This window comes from Schistocerca cancellata, chromosome 7 (genome assembly GCF_023864275.1).
Source record: "Schistocerca cancellata isolate TAMUIC-IGC-003103 chromosome 7, iqSchCanc2.1, whole genome shotgun sequence".
NCBI lineage: Eukaryota > Metazoa > Arthropoda > Insecta > Orthoptera > Acrididae > Schistocerca > Schistocerca cancellata.
Window position 1 is genome coordinate 598,186,454 of NC_064632.1, and position 24,847 is coordinate 598,211,300.

At 42.4% G+C, this 24,847-nt stretch overlaps 1 protein-coding gene across 1 annotated transcript; it reads left to right on the forward strand.

Annotated features, from left to right (window-relative positions):
• The first annotated feature begins 629 nt into the window (after positions 1-629).
• LOC126092932 (uncharacterized) lies at positions 630-24,169 on the forward strand. The gene is made up of 2 exons (XM_049908662.1): positions 630-965; positions 24,044-24,169. The coding sequence occupies exons 1-2, from the start codon at positions 630-632 to the stop codon at positions 24,167-24,169; spliced, it is 462 nt and encodes a 153-aa protein (XP_049764619.1).
• Positions 24,170-24,847: the final 678 nt, after the last annotated feature.

Consider the following 24,847-nt stretch of genomic DNA (forward strand, 5'->3'; position numbering starts at 1 on the left):
GTACAACAAATGAAGCTGGACAGAGACTCCTAGAATTCTTCCAAGAAAATTCATTGATAATTACTAATACACTGTTTCAACTACCAAAACGAAGCCTATATACCTGGACTTCACCAGATGGCCAACACCAGAACCAAATTGATTAGATACTTTGTAATCAGAGGTGGAAGAGCGCGGCTCAGTCAGCTACAACAAGACCTGGGGCTGACTGCGGATCAGATCATGAGCTCCTGATTGCAAAGTTTCGGCTGAAACTTCAGAATGCAGCAAAAAGTATCCCAACTTGCAGATACGACCTTAACTCTATACCCTCCGACTATGCTGTAGAGGTACAAAACAGATTTAATGTATTACAGCTGGAGGACAAAAGCTCGCAAGAGATGTGGACAGAAGTAGCTAATACTGTCAAGGAGGCCGCAGAGAAACACATTCCCAAGAAAAGGAACAGTAAGAAGACTAGATGGCTATCAGTTGAGGCACTGAAAGTTGCAGAAGAATGAAGGAAATCAAAAATCAAGGGAGATAGATCAGCTATGTTTGAATTAAATAAAGATTTTCAGAAATTAGCTAGAAGAGATAAAAATGTATTCTTTAATTAAGAGTGCAAGGAAGTTGAAGATAGTAATGGAATGGGGAAGACAAGAGATCTTTATAAGAAAGTTAGAGAAATTAAAGGAAAATTGCAGGCAAAAATTGGAATGATAAAAGATAGAAATGGGAAAGATCTGAGTGAAGCAGAGGATGTTAAGGAAATATGTGCAGAATATGTAGAAGACCTATACAAGAAAGGACTGCATAATGACAGGGCTCCTACTGCTGATGTTAATGTTAATTTAGAACTAGAGCCAGATATTTTGGAGAGCGAAATCCAATGGGCCCTTGAAAATATGACTGATAACAAAACTAGTGGACATGACGAAATACCAGCAGAATTGTTTAAAGTCACTGGAAAGGATGCAGTGAAAGTGCTGCACTCAATATGTCAAAAAATATGGATCACGCAGCAGTGGCCAGAAGACTGGAAAAGATCAGTATTCATCCCCATTCCAAAGAAGAGAACTTTGCTAGCATGTGAAATAAGTGCGATTGTTCGGTAATCTGAGCATTCTTTCGAACTTATGTTGAAAACCATACAAAATAGACTTCGCCAATATCTAGATCGAGAGCTACCAGAAGAACAAGCTGGATTTAGGATAGGAAGAGGAACTAGACATCAAATTGCTAACATTCGGTGGATTATGGAAAAAGCGAGAGAATTCCAGAAAGATGTGTACCTCTGCTTTGTTGACTACGCCAACGCCTTTGACTGCGTCGATCACAACAAATTATGGAACGTACTGAAAAACATGGGTGTACCAGATCACCTCATTCATCTGATACGGAGTTTATACCTTGACCAAGAAGCCACGGTGAGAACTATGTATGGAACAACGAAATGGATAAAGATTCAGAAAGGGGTCCGGCAAAGCTGCATACTGTCACCGTACTTATTAAATCTGTATGCAGAAAATGTTATGAGGAATGCGAGGCTAGTTGAAGGAGAAACAGGAATTAAAATAGCTGGAATAAATGTAAACAACCTCAGGTACGCGGATGATACGATCCTGTTGGCAGAAAGTGAAGAAGAATTGAGAACACTCTTACTGAAGGTGAAAGACGAAAGTGAAAAGGCCGGTCTTATGCTGAACGTGAAGAAAACGAAAATTATGGCAACTACACCTACCAATTCGTGGGATATAGCAGGAGAAACTATGGAGGTAGTGACCACATTCAGTTATCTCGGTTCCCAGATCTCTGCTGATGGCAACTGCAGCCATGAAATCCGGAGACGCCTGTTGCTCGGTAGAAGGCGATGTCAAACCTTGACAAGGTTATAAGTTCCAGAGATATAAGACTAGCAAGAAAGATCCGAGTTGTGAGGACATTCGTCTTTCGAGTTGTGATGTACGGATGTGAGACCTGGACCATTAGAAAGGCTGAAAGGCGAAGAATTGACTCCTTCGAATTGTGGTGTTGGAGGAAACTTCTCAGAGTTCCATGGACTGCAAAGAGAACCGACAGATCAATATTGGAGCAAATAAAACCACATTTCTCCCTTGAAGGTCTAATGTTAAAACAAAAGCTGACCTACTTCGGACACACAATGCGAAGGCATTCCTCGTTGGAAAAAACATTAATGCTGGGGAAGATTGAAGGAACTAGAAGAAGAGGACGTCACAGGATGAGATGGATCGATGGCATCACAGAAGCAATGTGTTCCAAACTGGAAGGTCTACGGGAGAAAGTACAAGACAGGAAAAAGTGGCGTAATTTGGTTCATGGGGTAACGAAGACTCGGAACCGACTAAACGAATAGAGAGAGAGAGAACCCTTGGACATTTATATTGACGATGAAACACAAAAATTGCATCGGGATTGAGTACAAGAGCAACAATGCCGACTTTTGTCCAGGGATAGTAACGCCTCAAACAACCTGCGATTGAATCTTTCCTGCGAGTCCAGTATTAGTTTTCGATGCAACACTGCAGGTTTTATGTAACCCTTGGACCTTCACATTGACGATGAAAGACAGGAACTGCATCGCGATTGAATACAAGAGGACAATGAGGACTTCTGTCCAGGGGGAGTAACGCCTCAAACAGTATTTGATTGAAACTTTCCTGGGAGTCCAGCACTGCAGGTTTTCTGTAACCCTTGGACCCACATATTGACGATGAAACAGAGACATTGCATCGGGATTCAATACAACAGGAACAAAAACGAATTCTGTCCAGGGGGAGTAAGTCTTCAGTCTGTGCTTTGAACCTTTCATGGGAATCAAGTAATAGCTTCTGATACACGAGTGGATTCTTACTGTAACACTTGAACCATTACATTGACGCTGAAACAAGGAAATTGCATCGGGATTGAATACAAGAGGAACAATTACGACTTCTGTCCAGGGGGGATAAGGCTTCAAAGAGTATATGATTTGAACTTTTAATGGGAATCCAGTAATAGATTCCGATACACGACTGGAGGCTCACTATAACCCTTAGACGTTTACATTGACGATGAAACACAGAAATTGCATCAGGATTGAATGCAAAAGAAACAATGCCGACATTTGCCCAAAGGGAGTAATGCCTCAAACGGTCTGTGATTGAAACATTCAAGAGGGTCCAGTATTAGAATCCGATGCACCACTGTAGGTTTTCTGTAAACCTTTGACACACATGTTGTCGATGAAAAAGAGACATTGCATCAGGATTGAATACAAGAGGAAGAATGCCGGCTTCTGGCCAGGGGCAGTAACGCCTCAAACAGTCTGTGATTGAAACTTTCCTGGGCGTCCAGTATTAGTTGCCGATGCACCACTGCATGTTTTCTGTAACCCTTGGACCTTCCCAATGACGAAGGAACAAAGAAATTCCATCGGGATTGAATAAAAGAGGAACAAAGGCGACTTCTGTCCATTTGGAGTAAGGCTTCAAATAGTCTGTGGTTTGAACCTTTCATGGGAATCCAGTAATAGACTCCTATACAGACCTGGAGGCTCACTGTAACCCTTGGACCTTTACATAGACGATGAAACACAGAGATTGCTTCAGGATTGAATCCAAACGCACAATGCCGACTTCTGTCCAGGGATAGAAACGACTCAAACAGTCTGTGACTGAAACTCTCTTGGGAGTCCAGTATTTGTTCCCGATGCACCACTGCAGGTTTTCTGTAACCCCTGGACTTTCACATTGACCATGAAACACAGAAATTGCATCGGGATTGAATACAAGAGGAAAAATGACGACTTCTGTCCAGGGGGTGTCTGGCTTCAAACAGTCTGTGATTTGAACCTTTCATGGGAATCCATGAATGGATTACGAAACACGAATGGTGGCTCACTGTAACCCTTGGACCTTTTCATTGACGATGAAACACAGAGATTTCATCGGGATTGAACCCAAAAGGCACAATGCCAACTTCTGTCCATGGGGAGTAACGCTTCAGACAGTCTGTGATTGAAACTTTCCTGGGAGTCTAGTATTGGATTCCAATGCACCACTGTAGGTGTTCTGTAACCCTTGGACCCTCATATTGACGATGACACAAACAAATTGTATCAGGATTGAATACATGAGGAACAATGACAACTTCTGTCAAGGGGGAGTGATGCTTCAACAGTCTGTTGTTTGAACCTTTCATGCGAATCCAGTAACTGAATCCGATACACGACTGGAGGCTCACTGTAACCCTTGGACCTTTACATTGACGATGAAACACAGAAACTGCATTGTGATTGAATACAAGAGGAACAATGACGATTTCTATCCATGGGGAGTAAGGCTTCAAACAGTCTGTGGATTAAACCGTCCATGGGATTCTACTAATAGATTACGACACACGACTTGAGGCACACTGCAACCCTCCTACGTTTCTATTGACGATGAAACTCAGAAATTGCAACTGGACTGAATACAAGAGGAACAATGCCGACCTCTGTCCAGGGGGAGTAACGCCTCAAACAATCTGTGATTGAAACTTTAATGAGAAACCAGTAATAGATTCCTATACACGTCTGAAGGCTCACTGTAACACTTGGACCTTTGCATTTACGATGAAACACAGAGATTGCATCTTGACTGAGCAGGAAAGGTACAATGACGACATCTGTCCAAGTGGAGTAAGGCTTCAAACAGCCTGTTGTTTGAACTTTTCATGCGAATCCAGTAATAGATTACGATACACGTTTGGAGACACACTGTAACCCTTGTAGGTTTACATTGACGATGAAACACAGAGATTGCATCGGGATTGAATACAAAAAGCACATGCCGACTTACGTCCAGGGGCAATAACGCCTCTGACAGTCTGTGATTTAAACTATCCTTAAAGTCCAGCATTAGACACCAATGCACTACTGAAGGTTTTCTGTAACCCTTGGACCTTCACATTGCCGATGAAACACAGAAATTCCATTGGGACTGAATACTAGAGAAACAATGAATACTACTGTCAAGGGGGAGTAAGGCTTCAAAGAGTCTGGTGGTTGAAAATTTCATGGGAATCCAGTAATAGATTCCGATACACGACTGGAGTCTCACTGTATCCCTTGGACCTTTACATTCACGATGAAACACAGATACTGAATCGGGATTCAATCCAAATGCACACTGCCGACTTTGGTCCAGGGGGAGAAACGCCTCAAATTGTGATTGAATCTTTCCTGGGAGTCCAGTATGAGTTTCCGTTGCACCACTGTAAGTTTTCTGTAACCTGTGGACCTTCACATTGACGATGAAATACAGATATTGCATCGTGATTTAATAAGAAAGGTACAATGGCGACTTCTGTTCAAGGAGAGTAAGGCTTCAAACAGTCTGTTGTTTGAACCTTTTATGGGGATCTAGTATTAGACTCCTGTACAGGACTGGAGCCCCACTGTAACCCTTGTACGTTTTCATTGACGATGAAAGACAGAGATTGCATCGGGATTGAATACAAAAGTCACAATGCAAACTTCTGTCCTGGGGGAGTATCGCTTCAAACAGTGTGTGTTGGAACCTTTGCTAGGAGTCCAGAATTAGATTTCGATGTATCACAGCAGGTTTAGTGTAACATTCGGACCTTCACATTGACGATGAGACACAGAGATTGAAACGTTACACCCCCTGGACAATATCGGCATTATGCGTTTTGTATTCCATCCCGATGCAAACAGTCTGTGTTTTGAACCTTTCCTGGGAGTCCAGAAGTACTTACCTCCACATTGCCGATGAAACACAGAAATTTCATCGGGGTTGATTACAAAACGCAAAATGCCGACTATTGTCTAGGAGTAGTAACACATTAAACACTCTGTGTTGGAAACCTTCCTGGGAGACCAGTATTAGATTCTGAAACACCACGGCAAGCTTACTGTAACTCTTCGAACTTCACATTGACGATGAAACACAGCAATTGCATCGGGATTGAATACAAAAGAGACAATGACCACTTCCATCCATTGGGAGTAAGGCCTCAAACAGTCCGTGATTTGTACCTTTTCTGGGATTGCCGTAGTAGATTCCGATGCACCACTCCAGGTTTACTGTAACCCTTGTACATTTATGATAAAACACAGATATTGCATCGGGATTGACTAAAAAAGGCACAATGCCGACTTCTGTCCAAGGGGAGTAACGCTGCAAGCAGTCTTTGTTTGAACCTTTCTTGATAATCCAATAGTAGATTCCGATGCACCACTGCAGGTTTACTGGAACCCTTTGACCTTCACACTGACGATGAAACGCAGAGATTGCATAGGGATTGAATACAAAAGGCACAATGCATACTTCTGTCCAGGGGAATAACGGTTCTAAAATGCTGTGACTCAAACCTTTGCTGGGAGTCCAGTAGTATATTTTGATTCACCACAGCAGGTTTACTTTAACTTTTGGACGTTCACATTGACGATGAAACACTGACACACAGAAATTGCATCGTGATTGATCACAAAAGGCACAATGCCGACTTTTGTCCAAGGGGAGCAACGCTTCAAACAGAATGTGCTTGGGACATTTCCTGGGGGTCCAGAAGTAGATTACGATGCGCCACTACAAGCTTACCGTAACCCTTGGACCTTCACACTGACGATGGAATACAGAAATTGCATCGGGATTGAATACAAAAGGCACAATGACGATTTCTGTCCCGGGGGAGTAACGCTTCAAACAGTCTGTGCTTTGTACCTTTCCTGGGAGACAAGTATTAGATTCTGATGCATCAATGCAAGTTTACTGTAACCCTTGTAGCTTCACACAAAAGGCACAATACCGACATCTGTCCAGGGGGAGTAACGCTTCAAACGGTCTGTGCTTTGAACCTGTAAGGGGGTCTAGTAGTAGATTCCGATGCACCACTGCAGGTTATTTCTATGTTACGTTATTTCTAAAGGTGAATATGTTTCTCCACTTGACTTGAAATTTACAGTTCAGCTTAAGTATGTTTTACATGCATATCCCGTATCAGACCTGTCTATGAGTTTGCAATCTAAAAGTTTCTAGCTATATAACAAAAATAATGGCATTCCGAAGAAAATATCCAGTGAGACAAAAACTATTTTATATCATTCACTTTTAGAACCAGTGTTTCAAACCTGTTACTTAGGCGACGATCTGAAAATTTTATTCTCAAATTAATGCACATTCGAATTGTCTTTGGAACCCATAACAGAAAAATGACCCCCAAAGTGCAAAAAGAAACCAGTACGAAATTTTATAAAGTGAGGGTGATTACTTCGTTAGAGCTGCTGGATTACTCAAGGGCGTTAATGCCCTGCTCCCTGGACTCGGGAAGGCACGCCCGCCCTGGATCGAATCCCCCCGGCAGATCACCGACGAGGGCCAGTCAGCCTGGATATGGTTTTTAGGCGGTTTTCCACATCCCAGTAGGTGGATGCTGGGCTCGCACCCCTAACGCCGCAGATAAACTACTCGCAGACATTTGAAAACGTTCGCACTACAATGGCTTACACTAGACACACGGAGCTGGCGTACACCAGTACGGGGTACAGCAGGAAGAGCATCTGGCCACCCTCTGACCCTAACATCGCCAGATCCATGGTAACAAGGCCGACCCCACGCTGAAGTGTGACAAAGGCCCAAAGCAAATTAATGATGATGGATGATGGTGATTACTTTGTTACACTATGTAAATGAAACTTTGGAGACCATGAAAAGAAAGAACAGAGACGTGATTGGAAATGAAGGAACAGAATTAAATATTTTCAACATAAAAATCAAATGGATCTTGAAAAATAGACACAGAACCTCATGAGAATTCCAGGTTCTACAGAAAATCGTGAACTACAATTCGAATGGGAAAAGAGTTGTTGGAGGACTTCAGAAAAGATTGAAATGATTCTGTTTGTTAGGTTTGGAAGGGGCAATAGCTTAATTCTTGAAAGGAATATGATGATGTGAAGTGTATCCATTGACGTAACGCATTTTTGTTTAACCGTTATTGGGTAGAGGGGATGGAGAGATCGCATTCCTGACTGTGGTTACAAAGTTAATGTTAAGTCTGTGGTCATGGATACCCCACCCATTACGTTCAGACTTGATCGTATGGCCAATTTTTGGATGTACAATCTTCTTGACTTTATCTATAAAACTGGAATTTAGGAATAAATGAAACACTAGAAGTATTTCTTACTCATATTTGCTGCGAACATTGTAATATTACTGATGTTAGGCAAATGACATTACAACCCGTGTCTGCTGATATAAACATGAACAAAGATTACAAGTCAACCACATATGCAACGGTAGTTTGACGTGTGAGATGCACAAGAAAAGGTAAAGGTGCACTTACCCTGCGTATGGCCTTTTTATTGGAAGAGTTCCCGTGAAAAATGGTAGGAAGTGAACGCGATGAATAATTAATCGGATGTGGATAAAGAACGACACTGCTTCTTCGTAACTTTCTGTGTTTCATAAACGAAGTTGATTTATACTTTCTTTCACTCGGAGAAATTTTTAGCCACAATTTCGTAAATGGAGATATAGTCGGAAAAATACCGAAGGGACTGGTGATGGTACACAGTAGCAATTGAAAATCAGACTGGCTACGACGTACGACAACGAATTACCAACAGGAACGTACAACGGTTGAGTTGCACACGCTATAAGTTCACGTCAGTTCATCAAATTATTAATGACACGCAAAATAGATACAAAATGGAAGCTACAGTGATTAAATCCTAGCACTTCGAATTGTGTATCGACGATAAGGGAATTTTGAGAGTCATATATAACGTCTTTTACATTTCGTCTATTTACGAACAGCATAGCAAACAAAACCACGCAAATCGCCCCGCATTTCAAGCATAGAAATGACGACTACACTATGCTTCAGTATCTTTGTCTCTCATAATAAGTAATATCGCTGAATGAAACTTCCGAAGTCGCTGAGTCCATACTAAAGGCGTGTCATGAAAGTGTGGCGGTGCACACAGCATCCTAATTCTGCAACTTCCAATCAGTGCGCTTTCCACTGCTACGTATCTCACCTGAAACCGTGTGCAACACATCACTCACCTTTCCGTCCTCGTGCCACGGCACGCAGTACGGCTTCCTCTTCGCCTCGGGCACAGCGACAGCAATACCTCCCGACGCGCTCCGGCTGAAGGGTTGCGTTTTCGCGGATATGACTTCAGCGATCGTCAACTGTCATTTATTGTTGCGTGTGCCGTGGCTTCGATGTTATCGCTTTGGAGGATGAAAGTGAAGCCGTCACATAGACTCCGTGACCAAGAAGAGCAATTGTAATCATTTCAGAGTATTAAACCGGTGTGGAGATTCTCGCAAGTGACATGCGAAACCCGCATGCAGCCGCGCAGAAAGTATTTGAGGCTTCTTTTACACTGTTTGTCTTAGTTGTCTGTGTGAATAACTAACCACACCCGTTATCAAAATGTGAGCTTCGAGCTTAATTGACATCCAACTATAATATGTGTGTCGAAAACTGAATTTAACTTTGCCGTAAATAGGATCGATCTAAAATTGTTAACACTCTCCGAGAAATTATTAGTTGGCTTTTTGCCGACGAGTTAAAAAGCATGTAATATTTAATAGAATCTCATATGTAAATGGCCTTCTATTCGATCTTTACATTTAATGAATATAGTTTCAGGATAATTGAAGCTGTTCATTCGAAAACCTATTTGAGTGTGTGTGTGTGGTGTGTGTGTGTGTGTGTGTGTGTGTGTGTGTGTGTGTGCGCGTGTGTGTGTGTGTGCGCGCGTGTGTGTGTGGTGACCACGTGTTTCATCTCATTTATTTGATGATTTCCCTTTCTGAATGCTATATGTCTACATCATCACCAACAAAGAGACGTCACGGCTTAGGAATAGTCTGAGGTAAAGCCATGAAACTTAGTAGGTGGTAAATAAATTTTATATACAATGCAAGTTCTGAGTAAAAAGTAACAATAATTCCATTTTTTCTTTCACACGGGAAACATACCGTACTCTAAAATTTGTACTAATCATTGTACAAAACGACGACCTAGAAGTGAAGAAAGTTTTAATTACAGCTATTCTCGTTAGAATTTCCAACTGGGAAATATTAAGCTGAATGGTTGTAACACACAACAGAGTCAGTTAAAGGTGGTCGTTTTGGTGGAGTAAAGATGGTGTTTTGCCTGGCAACAGCAGTGTTTTGCGCTGTATGGTAAAAAAACGTAAGTGCAAAATTTTCATAACAAATTCTGCTGTCGCCCAGAGGAAGTGGAAATACGAATGAAACGGTAATCTTTTGTGATTGGAGTTTAGTGTCGCACCACACGCGTAAAAGTTTTTAGAGTAATGCGTGTGCCGAGTTATGGAAAATTGTCTTGTTTAAGCAGTAACCTTCCCACAAGTTTCGTACCAGATTAGAATCCAGAAAAGCATTGGTAAATGTACAGCGCCGCTCCTTGTTGACACGACTCAATTAAATTACAGCGGTTTTCATACACTACCAAGATATGTCTTACATTCTACCATTTCTCGTGTATCACATATTTGTTGTTAGATCCATCGTGATTATGCAATACTGGGAAAGGAAAATAAATTGGTGTGACTCAGATTGTTTTTCATTCCGAGGGCAATTCCTTACTAAACGCTGAAGCAGTGCAGGATAACTTTTTATATGAATTCTCTAGGAATGTCATCATTTACATTCAATTTATCGTTACGTGTTTTATGTTGTTATCTTCGCCAGTTGCCCAATTAACTGAATCACCATGCACTATAAGAGCAATTGCCGGCCGCAGTGGCCGAGCGGTTTTAGGCGCTTCAGTTTGGAACCGCGCGACCGCTACAGTCGCAGGTTCGAATCCTGCCACGGGCATGGATGTATGTGATATACTTAGGTTAGTTAGGTTTAAGTAGTTCCAAGTTCGAGGGGACTTATGATCTCAGATGTTAAGTCCCATAGTGCTCAGAGCCATTTTTTGCAAGAGCAATTCTATGAGAAACATAAAAATAAATTTAAAAAAATAAGAATGACCATTAGGTACAGAGCTTCATTGCGTGCCCATGTTATGTAAAAAACCCGCAGCGGGCAGCAGCTTTCAATAGTGAGTCATGGTTATCGATACGTCTGTGGTCGAAAGGCATCAGCTTCTTATGGACTATGAAATTATCTGGTAGTTAAAACACAGTTTCGAAACAAAACTGTGGTCATTATGCTTATTACGACTGTCCTTAATTATTGCTAATTTTTTTAATAATTTGAAACCACTCAGCCTGCAAATCCGGGCAATCACAGAGGGTGGGATTATCGGTAGTTCGGAGCTCCAACTTTATGCACGTTTTGGGGCCCCTTAGGGACTTAGCTGACAAGAAGGGAAAGAAAACCAATGTGCAATCCGTGTGCATACCGGATGGAGTCATTACAGTTGTGGAAAGGGTTCTCCCGGATGCCATGAAGAGCAAAGGATGCAGCCAACTGCAGGTGGTTGTCGGTACCAATTATGTGTGTCACTATGGATCAGAAGATATTCTCTCTGATTTCGAGCGGCTAACAGAAGTGGTAAACGCTGCCAGTCTTGCTTGCAAGAACAAAGCGGAGCTGACCATTTGCAGCATAATCGACAGGACCGATTGCGGACCTGTGATACAGAGCCGAGTGGAGGGTGTGAATCAGAAGCTCAGACCGTTCTGCGACCGTGGAGGCTGCAGATCCCTCGACCTGTGCCAAAGTGTGGTTGGGTTTCGGGTTCCGCTGACTGGGTCAGGTGTCCACTATACGCAGGAGGCTGCTACACGGGTAGCAGCGACTGTGTGGGGTCGACTGGGCGGTTTTTTAGGTTACAGGATCTCGGGAACTCACAAGAAGGGCTTAAGGCACAAAGGGGCAGGCCGAACACAGGAAGAACGTAGATGAGGAACCATTGGTATAACAGTTGTAAATTGTCGTAGCTGTGTTGGGAAAGTACCAGAGCCCCAAGCGCTAATAGAAAGCACCAATGCTTAAACCGTTATAGGCACTGAAAGCTGGCTAAAGCCGGATATATGCTCAGCCGAAATTTTTGCGAAGAACCTAACGGTGTTCTGAAAGGATAGGCTAAACACTGTTGGCGGTGGCGTGTTTGTTGCTGTTAGAAATAGTTTAACTTGTCGCGAAACTGAAGTAAATACTTCCTGTGAGTTAGTATGGGCAGAGGTCATTGTTGGCAACCGGAATAAAATAATAATAGGATCCTTTTACCGACCTCCCAATTTAGATGCTGCAATTGCTGAAAGGTTCAAAGAAAATTTGAGTTTGATTTCAAACTCGAACCAGACTCATACGGAAACAGTTGGTGGTACCCTCGATATGTTGCCGAAAATACATGTTTAATTCCGGAGGTACGCATAAAACATCAGCTGAAATTGTGCTAAACGCATTCTCTGAAAATTATTTCGAGCAGTTAGTTCATAGGCCCACGTGAATCGTAAACGGTTGTGACAACACACTTGACATCTTAGCAACAAATAATCCTGTGACAAATAACGAGCATCAAAACGGATGCAGGGAATACTGAACACAGGGTTCCCGTAGCGAGACTGAATATTGTAACCCCCAAATAGTCCAAAAATAAACCAATAATATACGTACTCAGAAAAGCAGATAAAAATTAACTTGACGCCTTCCTGAGAAACAATCTCCACTCATTCCAAATTAATAATATAAGTGTAAACCTGATGTGGCTTGAATTCAAAGAAACAGTATCGGCGGCAGTTGAGAGATTTAGACCAAATAAATTAACAAACGACGAAGCTGATCCTCCTTGGTACACAAACGGGTTAGAACACTGTTGCAGAAACAACGAAACAAACATGCCAAATTTAAACAGACTAAAAATCCCCAAGATTGTTATAAGCATCTCTCATTGAAGTCCGCGCTAAATTTCGAGGTTCTGTAAAACATCGCCAGTTTCCACAACGAAACTTTGTCTCGAAACCTGGCAGAAAATCCAAAGAGAATCTGGTGGTATGTGAAGTATGTTAGCGGCAAAAAACCGTCAGTGCCTTCTCTGCGCGATTGCAATGGAGATACTACTCAAGACAGTGCTGCCAAAGCAGAGTTACTAAACAGAGCCTTCCGAAATGCCTTCACGAAAGAAGACGAAGTAAATACTCCAGAATTCGAATCGAGAACGGCTGCCAACATGAGTAACGTAGAAGTGAATATCCTCGGAGTAGTGAAGAAATTTAGATCACTTAATAAAAGCAAGCCTTTTGGTCCAGACTGTATACCAATTAGGTTCCTTTCGGAGTTTGCTGATGCATTAGCTCCATACTTAACAATCATATACAACCGTTCGCTCGACAAAGATCCGTATCCATAGACTGGAAATTTGCACAGGTCACACCAATATTCAAGAAGTAGGAGCAATCCACTAAATTACAGGCCCATATCGTTAACGTTGATATGCAGCAGGATTTTGGAACATGTATTGTGTTCGAACATTGAGAGTTACCTCGAAGGAAACGGTCTATTGACACACAGTCAACATGGGTTTAGAAAACATCGTTCCTTTATTTACAAGAAGTATTGAGTGCAATTGACAAGGGATTTCAGAACGATTCCGTATTTCTGGATTTCCGGAAGGCTTTTGACACGGTACTACGCAAGCGGCTCGTAGTGAAATTGCATGCTTATGGAATATCGTCTCAGTTATGTGACTGGATTTGCGATTTCCTGTCAGAGAGGTGACAGTTTGTAGTAATTGACGGAGAGTCATCGAGTAAAAAAGAAGTGATTTCTGCGTTCCCCAAGGTAGTGTTATAGGCCCTTTGCTTTTCCTTATCTACATAAACCATTTGGGAGACAATCTGAGCAGTAATCTGAGGTTGTTTGCAGATGACGCTGTAGTTTATCGACTAATGAAGTCATCAGAAGATCAAAACAAATTGCAAATCGATTTAGAAAATAAATCTGTATGGTGCGAAAATTGGCAACTGAAACTGGAAGGAACACATAGAAAATGTTGTGGGGAAGGCTAACCGAAGACTGCGTTTTATTGGCAGGACACTTGGAAAATGTATCACATGTACTAAGGAGACTGCCTACACTACTCTTGTCCGTTCTCTTTTAGAATACTGCTGCGCGGTATGGGATACGTACCAGATAGGACTGACAGAGTACATCGAAAAAGCTGAAAGAAGTGCAGCACGTTTTGTATTATCGTGAAATGTGGGAGAGAGTGTCACAGAAATGACACAAGATTTGGAATTTTGTGAGAAGATTCCGTCGCAACTAAAAACGCCTTTCTTTTAATGATGTCCAGCCCAATCACCAACTTTCTCCTTCGAATGCGAAAATATTTAGTTAACGCCGACCTACATAGGGAGAAACGATCATCACGATATAATAAGGGAAATCAGAGCTCGTATGGAAAGATATAGTTGTTCATTCCATCCGCGCGCTATACGAGATTGGAATAATAGAGAATCTGAAGGTGGTTCGATGAAACCTCTGCCAGGCACTTAAATGTAATTTGCAGAATATCCATGTATATGTAGTCGTAGAATAATGGTGTGAATGGGAAGTAAGATATTAAATGATTATTATTATGCCTATTAACTAAGTACACATAAGCGTGAGAACTGTGATTGTACAGAAAAAGTAAATTATAGTCTCAAAGTTATTTTGTAATGTACAACAATGCAAGTTATGGAATTGAGAAAACAAGAAATACATTTCGAAAATTCTGTTATTTAACCCTCCATTAGAAAGGTGGATCCCATAACACCAACAGAAAGGGTGAGGCATTCATTTCATTGTTGGAAGTGTATTAGCGCTCGGATGTACGGAGTTTATGTAGTTTAAAACGGAAATGAAGGAAAGAAAACAGACGGACAAAAGTACATGGTAAAATGGTTATCACAGTAATAGCTTCGAAGTATACCATCACACTTGAGATCCATATAAACCTGTTCAGAGTTGCATTAGTTAAACGCTAGTGACGATACTGATTTGCAGTCTAATCCACATTTAAAATTTCATATATATAAGAGAGAACGTCAGACAGGAAAAATAATACAAGCTGACCTACTCTCTCTTTCTTCCCAAGCATTAATCCCGACTTGCGGGGTCTGCTGTTTTGCTACATCTCCTTCATTTCTCCCTGTCGTTGACATCTTCGGGTGTTAATTCAATAACGTGCTTGTCACCGCTGACGTTGTCAATCCCTTTATTTGCCGGTCTTCCTCGTAGTCTTGTTCCTCCTGGGTTGATGTGGAGCGCTGTTTTTCCGACTGAGTTGTCTTGCTTCCTCTTCCTCATGACACAAGCTAACCTAGTGCACAAGGAAAGAATATCGCTCTAGCTTTTGATGGAAAGTACTGTGACTAAAGAAGTTCAGAATAAATTTAAGCTTTGACACCGATGCAAAGTTATGATATTAAACGAAGAAAAGGAAAAATGTAAAGCATTAATTCCTTGTACACTTCATTCAATGCATTCTCGCAAAAAGCAAAAATAGCATACAAAGAACACGTATTGTACAAGTACAGTTTATGAGAATACAACCCTCGTACCAGCAGTTTGGCCCAAGTATGTGTATGTCATATACAAGATGTGTAAGAAGAAACATCAGTCTGATTACTTTTCTATCATAGTTTTAATTTTTTCAAACAATAATACTGTCCACTCCTAAGTAGTTCCCTTCAGGAGGTGCACTCCGGTGGAGTCACTCCAGTCTTGGTATAAGACCTGAAGGGCTTCAGTTGTTAGGTCATTTAACATGGTTGTCACACTCCTTTGAATATTGTTCAGAGTTCTAAAATTACGCCCATTTAAATTATGTTTCAGTTTTGAGAAAAGAAAAAGTGGCAGCGTCTCTAATAAGGTGTATACTAAGGGTTATGGAACAACAGAAATGCCGTTTGAGGTCAAAAGTCTGGGATGGACGTGACCACATGAAGTGGAGTGTTGTCATAATGCTGCAGCATCCCCTGCCTGTAATGTCAAGCCTCACTCGATTCACCCTTTTCACTCGATTCACCCTTTTCCTGGCTTTTAAAGGACGCCTTTGTGAAACTCTTGCTTGACGGTTTGTCGTGGATGAAGAATCTCACAAGAGCCCACACGTTCGATCTTTTGGTCGGATTTTGAAGTTGAAGGCTCTCTCTGAGCACAGTGCTTCTTCAACGTGTTCCCTGTCTTCCTAAATCTATTAGCGACAGTGAAAAACCTGCGCTCTTTATAGAATTGTTTCCTAAGGACCGGTTTCTAGTTATCTAAGGTCACACTCGCGGATTCCCCAATTCAACATCAAACTTGATGGCATAACGTTGCTCAAAATTCCGCTGTTCCATTTTCGTAACAGACAATAAAAAGGCACCACTGATGGCACTCTCAGAAACCACATAATGTATGTACAGAGGTGTAACTCTGACTATCAGGGAGGGATGAAAGCATTGGTCTACATAAGAACAACAACACAGCGTTACCAGATCGCTCGCATTGTTCCGTTCACTTTGCTGCAGAGTGAAAATCTCATTGAGAAAAGCAATGAGACTGACAACACTGCGAACCTATCTGGCAACGCTGTGTCGTTCTACTTGTGCAGACCTACGTGTTCATCCCTTCCAGATGCTCATCCGAGTTTCAGCTCCATACAGCCATCAGGGGATGTTCGAGAGTGCCATCAGTGAAGTAGTATCCTTGTTGTGTGTTGCGAAAACGGAACAGTGGAATTTAGAGCAACGTTATGTCATTACGTTTTGTGTCGAACCTGGGAAATCCACGTGTGTGACCTTTGACAAGTTTAAACAGGCCTATGGGGAACATTTCCAATACAAAGCCCAAGATTTTTATTGGCGCAAGTCATTTTTGGAAAGCGAGAACACGTTGAAGATGAATCTCGCTAAGGGAGACCAGTTTCATAAACCAACGAAAACGAGGGAAATGTGTGTGTTCTTGTGAGACTGCTCCTCCTGGTCGAACTGGCAACCAAAAGTTGTATAAAGCTGTCTTTGAAAGACTCAGGGAAAGGGTTACACGAGGGAGACCAGACGCATCAGATAAGTAGATGCTGCGTCATGGCAATGCCCCATGCCACAGGGCCACTTCCATCACGGAATTTTTGACCTCAAAAGGGACCCCTGTCGTTCAGCAGCTCCTGTTTTCGCTTGATATGAGTCCTTGTGACTTTTTTATTCGCCCTAAACTGGAAAAGGTCTAAAAAGGACGTTATTTTGGTATTTTGGGACTATGGAGAACACAGTCAATAATGTGCCCGGCACGTTAAAGGCCTTTCAGCGCCGCTACCGAGACTGGAACAACGACTTCACTGGTGTGTATCTGACGAAGGGAAGTACTCTGAAGAGGAAAATATCGTGGTTTGAAAGCAATAGAGACATTGGTAGATAGGAAAATCAGTCTTATTGCTTTCCTGACACATCTCGTTAATTCACTCATAGCCCTGTGCCACATTCACCCAGCTAACGGCAACCAGCGTTAGGTGGCATTTGGAATATGGCTGGTAGCCAGTGGCCACTGAAGGCGAGGAACCTCTCAAGCATAAACTGTTCTGATCTTGACGCAGCCGAGAGCTGTTTTGAAGAATAGTTTCTGGAAGGTTTTGTTATTACAACTGGATTATAAGGTGAAGGCTCTGAGTACTATGGGACTCAACAGCTGAGGTCATCAGTCCCCTAGAACTTAGAACTACTTAAACCTTAACTAACCTAAGGACATCACACACATCCATGCCCGAGGCAGGATTCGAACCTGCGACCTTAGCAATCCCGCCGTTCCGGACTGAGGCGCCTAGAACCGCTCGGCCACCGCTGCCGGCTAGAAGGTGAAGCGTACTATATTTGAGTCAATCTAAATGCTATTAAAAATTAAGGGAATGGAATGGACTAGAACTCGAAACTTCATACATACACTGGACGGTGCCTAACACTAGCCCCTGAGCATATACAGCACTGCGACAGCTCGTGGAGGGTGACAGCACTTCCTCCATACACGTTCGCATCCTACATTGTTGCCAGATAGTGCACACGGCCAGACGTTAGGGGGGGCTGGTTAGAGCGGCCATCTTGATTGAACGATTCTGACAGCCTTTGTGGCAGCTGGACTGGGGCCAGGTTTTATATCTAAGACTGTACATGATCCCTGGTTGTAGACAGTTCCATAGGCAGTTAGCAAACAGCATCTTGAACCATGGTTCATCTGGATTTCAGCTTAATTTGTTCGGGAATGCCATTTAATTGGGTATTGTTGCTTTCACGTGCTACATGCTGCTTTACTGCAAAGTTTTCACTGCGTGCAATTCCATCTGTTTCTGCGAGATTTTTTCTCACAGTCAGAGACCTCAGCATCGATGTCCTCCGTATTTCACAAAACGAAACTCGCAATACAAAACAAGCACTGTTTGTGTGTAGGTGTTTAACTCACGCCAAGTTCACTTGTACATATGGCCACACGCTCTGATGTCAAAGCAGTTTTACGTGAGTACTTAATTTTGTACTGAGGTTGTAATCAAGACAAATACTTATTGCAATCGCTATCCATATGGGGCAACATAAATTTGTTACTTGTGAAATATTGAGTATTTGTGGTGTCACCGCCAGACACTACACTTGCTAGGTGGTAGCATTTAAATCGGCCGCGGTCCGTGAGTATACGTCGGACCCGCGTGTCGCCACTATCAGTGATTGCAGACCGAGCGCCGCCACACGGCAGGTCTAGTCTAGAGACCCCCTAGCACTCGCCCTAGTTATACAGCCGACTTTGTTAGCGATGGTTCACTGTCTACATACGCTCTCATTTGCAGAGACAACAGTTTAGCATAGCCTTCAGCTACGTCATTTGCTACGACCTAGCAAGGCGCCATAATCAGTTACTATGAATGTATTCTAAACAGATAATATTGTGAATCATGTACCGTCAAGAGCGACGTTCATCAGAAATGGATTAAAGTTGAGTATCAAACTAATTACGTCCGCTTTCTGAATTCTAATTCCTTGTCATGTTCCAGACCTCACGTCAGTATAGTTCTTCCCTCCTCACGCCAGCCTGCGTGAGCTAAAACGCGTGCATTTCGGCCTCCACTAGTAACACGGTGTTGGCCCTTCTGCCAACACAACAGTATTCATTGAAACAGAGTGTGTGTAGATACTGACACGAAGTTTATAAAAAAGGGTGTCAGTGCTTTACGTCTATTGTGATGATTGACATACGATCTTATGAGTGCAGACAATTGTCATCGAAATGGGCGCTATGTAGTTCTGAAGAAAGGTATGCAGGACCAAAGCTGTCGCTTACCTTTTCACAGAGCTTATATGTTTAGACACAAGTGCATAATCCATATGAGAGGTAGAGATTATAGATGAACCTCCCGCATACCGTTCACCACAAATTCTTCGCCAAAGTAAACAAAGTTGGCAGTGCGAAAGACAGAAATATTCTTTGAACAATTGATATCAATCAATAACTGACCATATGTGGCACGAAGGATTGTGAGCCAAATGCCAAGCGTAAGGTCCTGAAGCTCCGTTCAGGTCTTCAGATCAGGCTTTGGCACGGACGTTGCCCATATGGGGGAGTTTGTTTTCCATCGATTTTCCTGAGCAGTGAAAATATTGTTTTGGCTCTGTACTTCAAGTCACGTAGTATATGAAGGGCTTATTTCAATATTGGGCAGCGCGGGATTAGCCGAGCGGTCTAGGCGCAGTGTCGCCTTGCGCGTCGAGCGAGCAAGTTGTCGTTAACTTCCGCCTGTGTCGCAGCGCCACTTGTGTCGAAGCTACTCAGTCTTGTTGGTGTATCGGCCGGAGTCACCTCGTAGTTGCGTAGCGCAGTTTGTTGTCGTTTTCCTCTTGGCGGCGGTGTTTTCTGCCCGCGCCATGGTGTCTGTCGAGTCTCCTAAATCTGTTCCTCGTCGAGCTACTGTTCGTTTCAGTTTGGACAAGAGTACGCGTCGTGTTCAACCGGGCTCCGTAGAAATTCACGATTGGTTGGCTGATGTGCGCCACTCTGCCGCTCTGAGTACCCATTTTTTCGAAATACAGTTCTCAGATGTCCCAATTCCTGGGGTAGACTCTCTGCGTCAGAGATAGTGCGCGCCCTATGTACTAGAGTTGTAAGTACCCCATTCGTCTGTGAAGGGTGGTGGCAGCTGTCTGCGTGCAAATACAGATCAGTGTGCGTTGTCTTCCGATACACCCCATGACCTATTGTGCCGTCAGCCCTTCTCTTGACCAAGACGTCAAGGAAAGCTAATTTACCCACCGTTTCAGTCTCCATAGTGAATTTGATATTGGGGTGTATGGAGTTTATCTAAACTTTCCATACATCTTTCAACTATGGTTCTTAACAGGCCAATAGCATCTCTTGTTCCTTTTTCCTCTTCTAAATCTGAACTGTTCCTCTGCAATCCCTCTATCCAGCCTGCCATATAGCCCTCTATTCAACACTTTCAGCAACACTTCAGCTGCATGAGAAATTAGACTGATGGTCCTATGCTCTTCACATTTCTTAGTGTTTCTCTTTTTCTCTGTTGGTATCATAACTGTTGCCAGGAAGTCCTCAGGCCATTCCCCTCTGTCATATATCTCATTACAGACGTAGACTGCTTCTTTTCTTGCATTGTTTCCCAGACTCTTCACCAGTTCTTCTGGCATATCGTCAATTCCACATGCCTTCCTATTCTTCATTTCCTTCAGCACCTTTTCTACTGCTGCTTCCAAGATGGTGAATCCATTTCCATCTTCCGGCACATATTGCTCCTCATCAACATTAATTTCGCTTCGTTTTTCATCCCACTTATACAAACATTCAATATATTCCTGACGTCTGTTCAAATGCCCCTGTGGTTGTTCTGCTAGAGCACCATCCGTTCTTTCTATTTCCATGTTATTCCTCTTTCTTTTACATTCAAAAACTATCTCACTATCCAGTCTATACATCATTTCATACTTTCCCTCTTTCTCCATTTTCTCTATTTCTGTTTCATACATTTTCCCTTGCTTCTTCTGTTTCTCTTCTTAATTCATTATTCAGCTTCCTGTATCTCTTTTTGCCTTCTTCAGTGTCTACATTTTTGCACTTTCTCCGCTCTTCCATCGTTTTGAACATGTGTTTTGTTATCCATTCTTTCCTGGTACTTTGGGATACTGTAATTCCTAGTACTTCTTTGGCAGAGTCCATGAGTCCTTCCCTCATTTTTTTCGATTTGTCATTAACACTTTCATCAGCACTACCTCTTTCCCATTATTCCATGGGTTTGTTTTCCAAATCTGATGCCTTTCCTACCTCTTTGAGTCTTTGTGTGTTTAGTCTTTCTTTTGCTTTACCTCTCCAGATTTATTTCAACTTCACTTGTATTTCTCCCACTACTAGGTTGTGGTCTGGATTTATATCCGCTCCCGGATAAGCTTAGTCATTCTTCGAACAGTTCCTAAAACTCAGCCCAACTGGTATCTTTCCCTATTCAAATTTGATATCCATGTGTAACGTCTCCTTTTGTGGTGTTCAAATTATGTGTTACCCCCTGCTAATGGATTTTGTTCACAGGAACTAACTAGTCGTTCCCCTCTCTCAGTTCCTCAGTGCTCAGAGACAATGGCCATGTCTGTGGGAGTTGTGCTTGTCCGAATACGTGTGTGATTTCTATTTTGGAAGGAGGACTTTGCCTTAAAGCTCAGTATTTAGGCAGGTTTTTCATTGTGCATGTATGAATCTCAGTGCCTCCTCTATATGGTGAGTAGCAATCTGTTCTTCCCATATTGTTATTCCATTGATTGAATTCACACAAAAATCCATTTACAATCGAGCATGAACACCATAGTAAAATAAATTTTTACATCTATCTTAAGTAGCAAAAAGTAGCAGAAAACGATTGCTACTATCTGTGGTGTGCATACTGTAAGACCTTCGGTACACACACCATCAGATTATTTGACTTGTCGCTCTAACGAAGTAGGCGAGTGTCAGCAATATGTCTCGTGGTCTTATCGTGGCGTGTTTATCTTCTGCCGTTAGGTCAGACGATAGAACTGCCACTTGCACGCTTAGAGTAGCAGATTGACGGTGACCAACTTTAAACAGAACTTGATTAATTTTAACACACATTTATGAAAATAATAAAAAGTATAGACATTACATAACTTGATTCTGGATGCTGTTTACAATTGTAAATCTGAAGTTCCTTTGGTCTTGGTACGTTATTCTTATTCTCACATATCTCTGATACTTGACAAAGTGTATATTCATTTATCTTCGTGGGTATGTACAGGACTATGATCATCTTATTAGGCGCAGACTGAAACTTGACTATAGACTGTACCAGTCTACATTAGTCTGTACCAGAGCGGTGTAGACTGGTGCAGACAGGTGAAAATAAATGCAGACTCGTACAGACTAATGCAGACTGACTAATCGGAGGTCTGTACACTCGTTATAATACCTCGCGCGTTCAGGTATCACTGCGCGAGTGTGATCCGCGAGGAGAAAAGGTTCTACGTTAGCAGCAGTCTCATTGGTTGCGTTACATATTAATACACAGACCGGCCGAAGGAGAATTTGGTCCATCTCTAAGGCAGCGCCATCTCGTAGTGCGGAGACGAGCGCTGTGCCTGCTCTGTTGTCGTTAGTGGGGCGTGCTCTAGTGGGGAAGTTGTGTATGCGCTGACTACGTGGAACTATGTACACAACACTACCCCACATTACATGACAAAACTTATATTAAAAAGTTATACCTAAATGGAAGTAAAATAAAATAAAAGACAGCATTACTTTAACAAGGAAAAGCTCAGTTATTTGTCGCCCCTTTTGGCAAAAAAAATTTCGATAAAATCTGAATTACTAAACTCGTGTATGGGTGGAACAGAATATGAATTTCTTAAATGAACATAAGAACTTATACGATCAAACAACCAAAATTTACCCACACATCATACTCAAGAAAGAGTGATTTGAGTTCTTAATTTTCACTATTTTCGGTTTGTAGAGGTGCGGCATCTGTACTGGATGGTAATGTTCTGTTTTGTTATAATTGTTGCATCTTTGTATCGATTTCAGATGTCGAAAAATAGAGACTATGAAGGTGCTGTTTGATCATGCCTCATGAGTCAAGGAAAACTCATTTGTCATTGAAGTGCTATCTTAAGGCTGAGTGTACTCTGTTAATCAGTCACATGTCGATGTTTTCAGAGTAATTCTCTTTCTAATGCTAGCGTCTTGTTTACTATATGTGGGGAAATTTTTTCTTTCATCACAGGTAACGAAGGTATCCTGGAGTTCTAGCCGATGTAGAAATGGCGAATATAAGAGACCTCTTAAGGTCAGTAGCACCATACCACGCCACCTGCAGGATTTTCAGGTTGACGCCGTTCACAGCCGACATTGAGAAGTGCGAGCTACGGAGGACACGTGCTGGTACACTTTACGCAGCTGTTGTTCTCGTCATTAACGTGGCAATAACAGCACATGTGGTAAGCTGGTTGCAAGCTACAAACGCGAGAAAAAAGGATTCCACCATCTGTGTGTGGTTGGTTGCCTATATGATGACATTTTATGCCACCACGGTGACAGCGATTGCTTCAGACTTGTTTCGAAACATCCACAAGTACCAGAGGATCCTCAGTCTTTTGTCTTATCGGGAAAGTGGTATCCTGGAGTCGTGCCATTTCTCCAGTGCGGCGGTGAGGATCTCCAGCAAAGTGGTGTTTGCTGGCTCTCTCGCGCTACGTGTAGCTGCTGTGACGTTGAAATTTCTGAGTATCGAAATGAAATGGACATACATGTTAGCACTGCTCTCAAGTTCTATTGCACTTACCGCTGTTGCCAGGTATGTGGGCCTCGTTCTTCCTGTGAGGAGTAACTTACGCCAACTCAACCAGTGTCTGAGAGCTACAGCGCAAGGGAGATGCCAGCGGCGACCACTTGCGGACTGGTACCGGAAGCTGAGGTGAGTCTACTCCGCACTGTGCAACCTGTCCTAGGAGGTCCTTTCGGCCCACCAGATATTCTTAGTTTTATTCATGGTGACGGCGCTGTGCATTATATTTTGGAATGCAGTTGCCGCTGTTTTGTTACAGCACCAGAAACACCTAGTGGTGAGGCATGCTTTGCTTATATCGTGGCAGTCGTCACAGGTGTTAATGGTGTCAGCGGCTTCGCACGCGCTGTCCAGGGAGGCGGCGCAGACAGCTCCTGTCCTGTGAGGGCTACTCCTGGGTTCGACTCTCCACAGCTCAGAAACGATAGAGCTGCGCCACTTCTGCCGACTAGCCGGCAGCCAGACTCCCACTCATCAACTTTACGGCGTCGTTCCTTTGGATACGAGGATGATGGTGGCCTCCTTGTCATTCGTTACAGCTTGCACCGTGATTTTGTTACCTTTCAGGACAGTGTTCTAAAAAACAAAAAAAAGAAGGATAGTGAGCTGAATAGTATTACAACAGTAATGTGAACATGGGTTGTTCTGCAGCAAAAATTCTATAACAGTGTTTCTATGATTACGAGCTTGTAGAATACATGCCTATTATATGAATTTTTATCAGAATCTCAGGTAGTTATTAAAAGTGTGTAGTGTTGTAAATAGTGAGACCTTATTTCTTGAAAATTTCCCCTTGCTTAGTATTGCACAACACAGCCAAGGGGTACAAAAATGGATGTTATCAAGTCTGTTGTGCAGTATATCCAGGTATAGTGTCGCTACCTTCACTCAAAACCAACATCGGTGGAAACCATAGGAGACAAATCAAAACTGCTGCACTTTTTTCACTACATTAAACTTCAACGCAATTGGTACTTATTAATAGCATGACCGAAATGATCTACTTAGACAAAGATATAAATTGCACCGATTTATAATTGTTGAAGCACATAATAAGTTATTA

Coding starts and splice junctions, on each gene's coding strand:
- LOC126092932 (XM_049908662.1), top strand. CDS start 630: ATGGGGAAGACAAGAGATCTTTATAAGAAAGTTAGAGAAATTAAAGGA. Junction 966..24,043: donor CTGGAAAGGATGCAGTGAAA/GTGCTGCACTCA, acceptor GTTTTGTTACAG/CACCAGAAACACCTAGTGGT.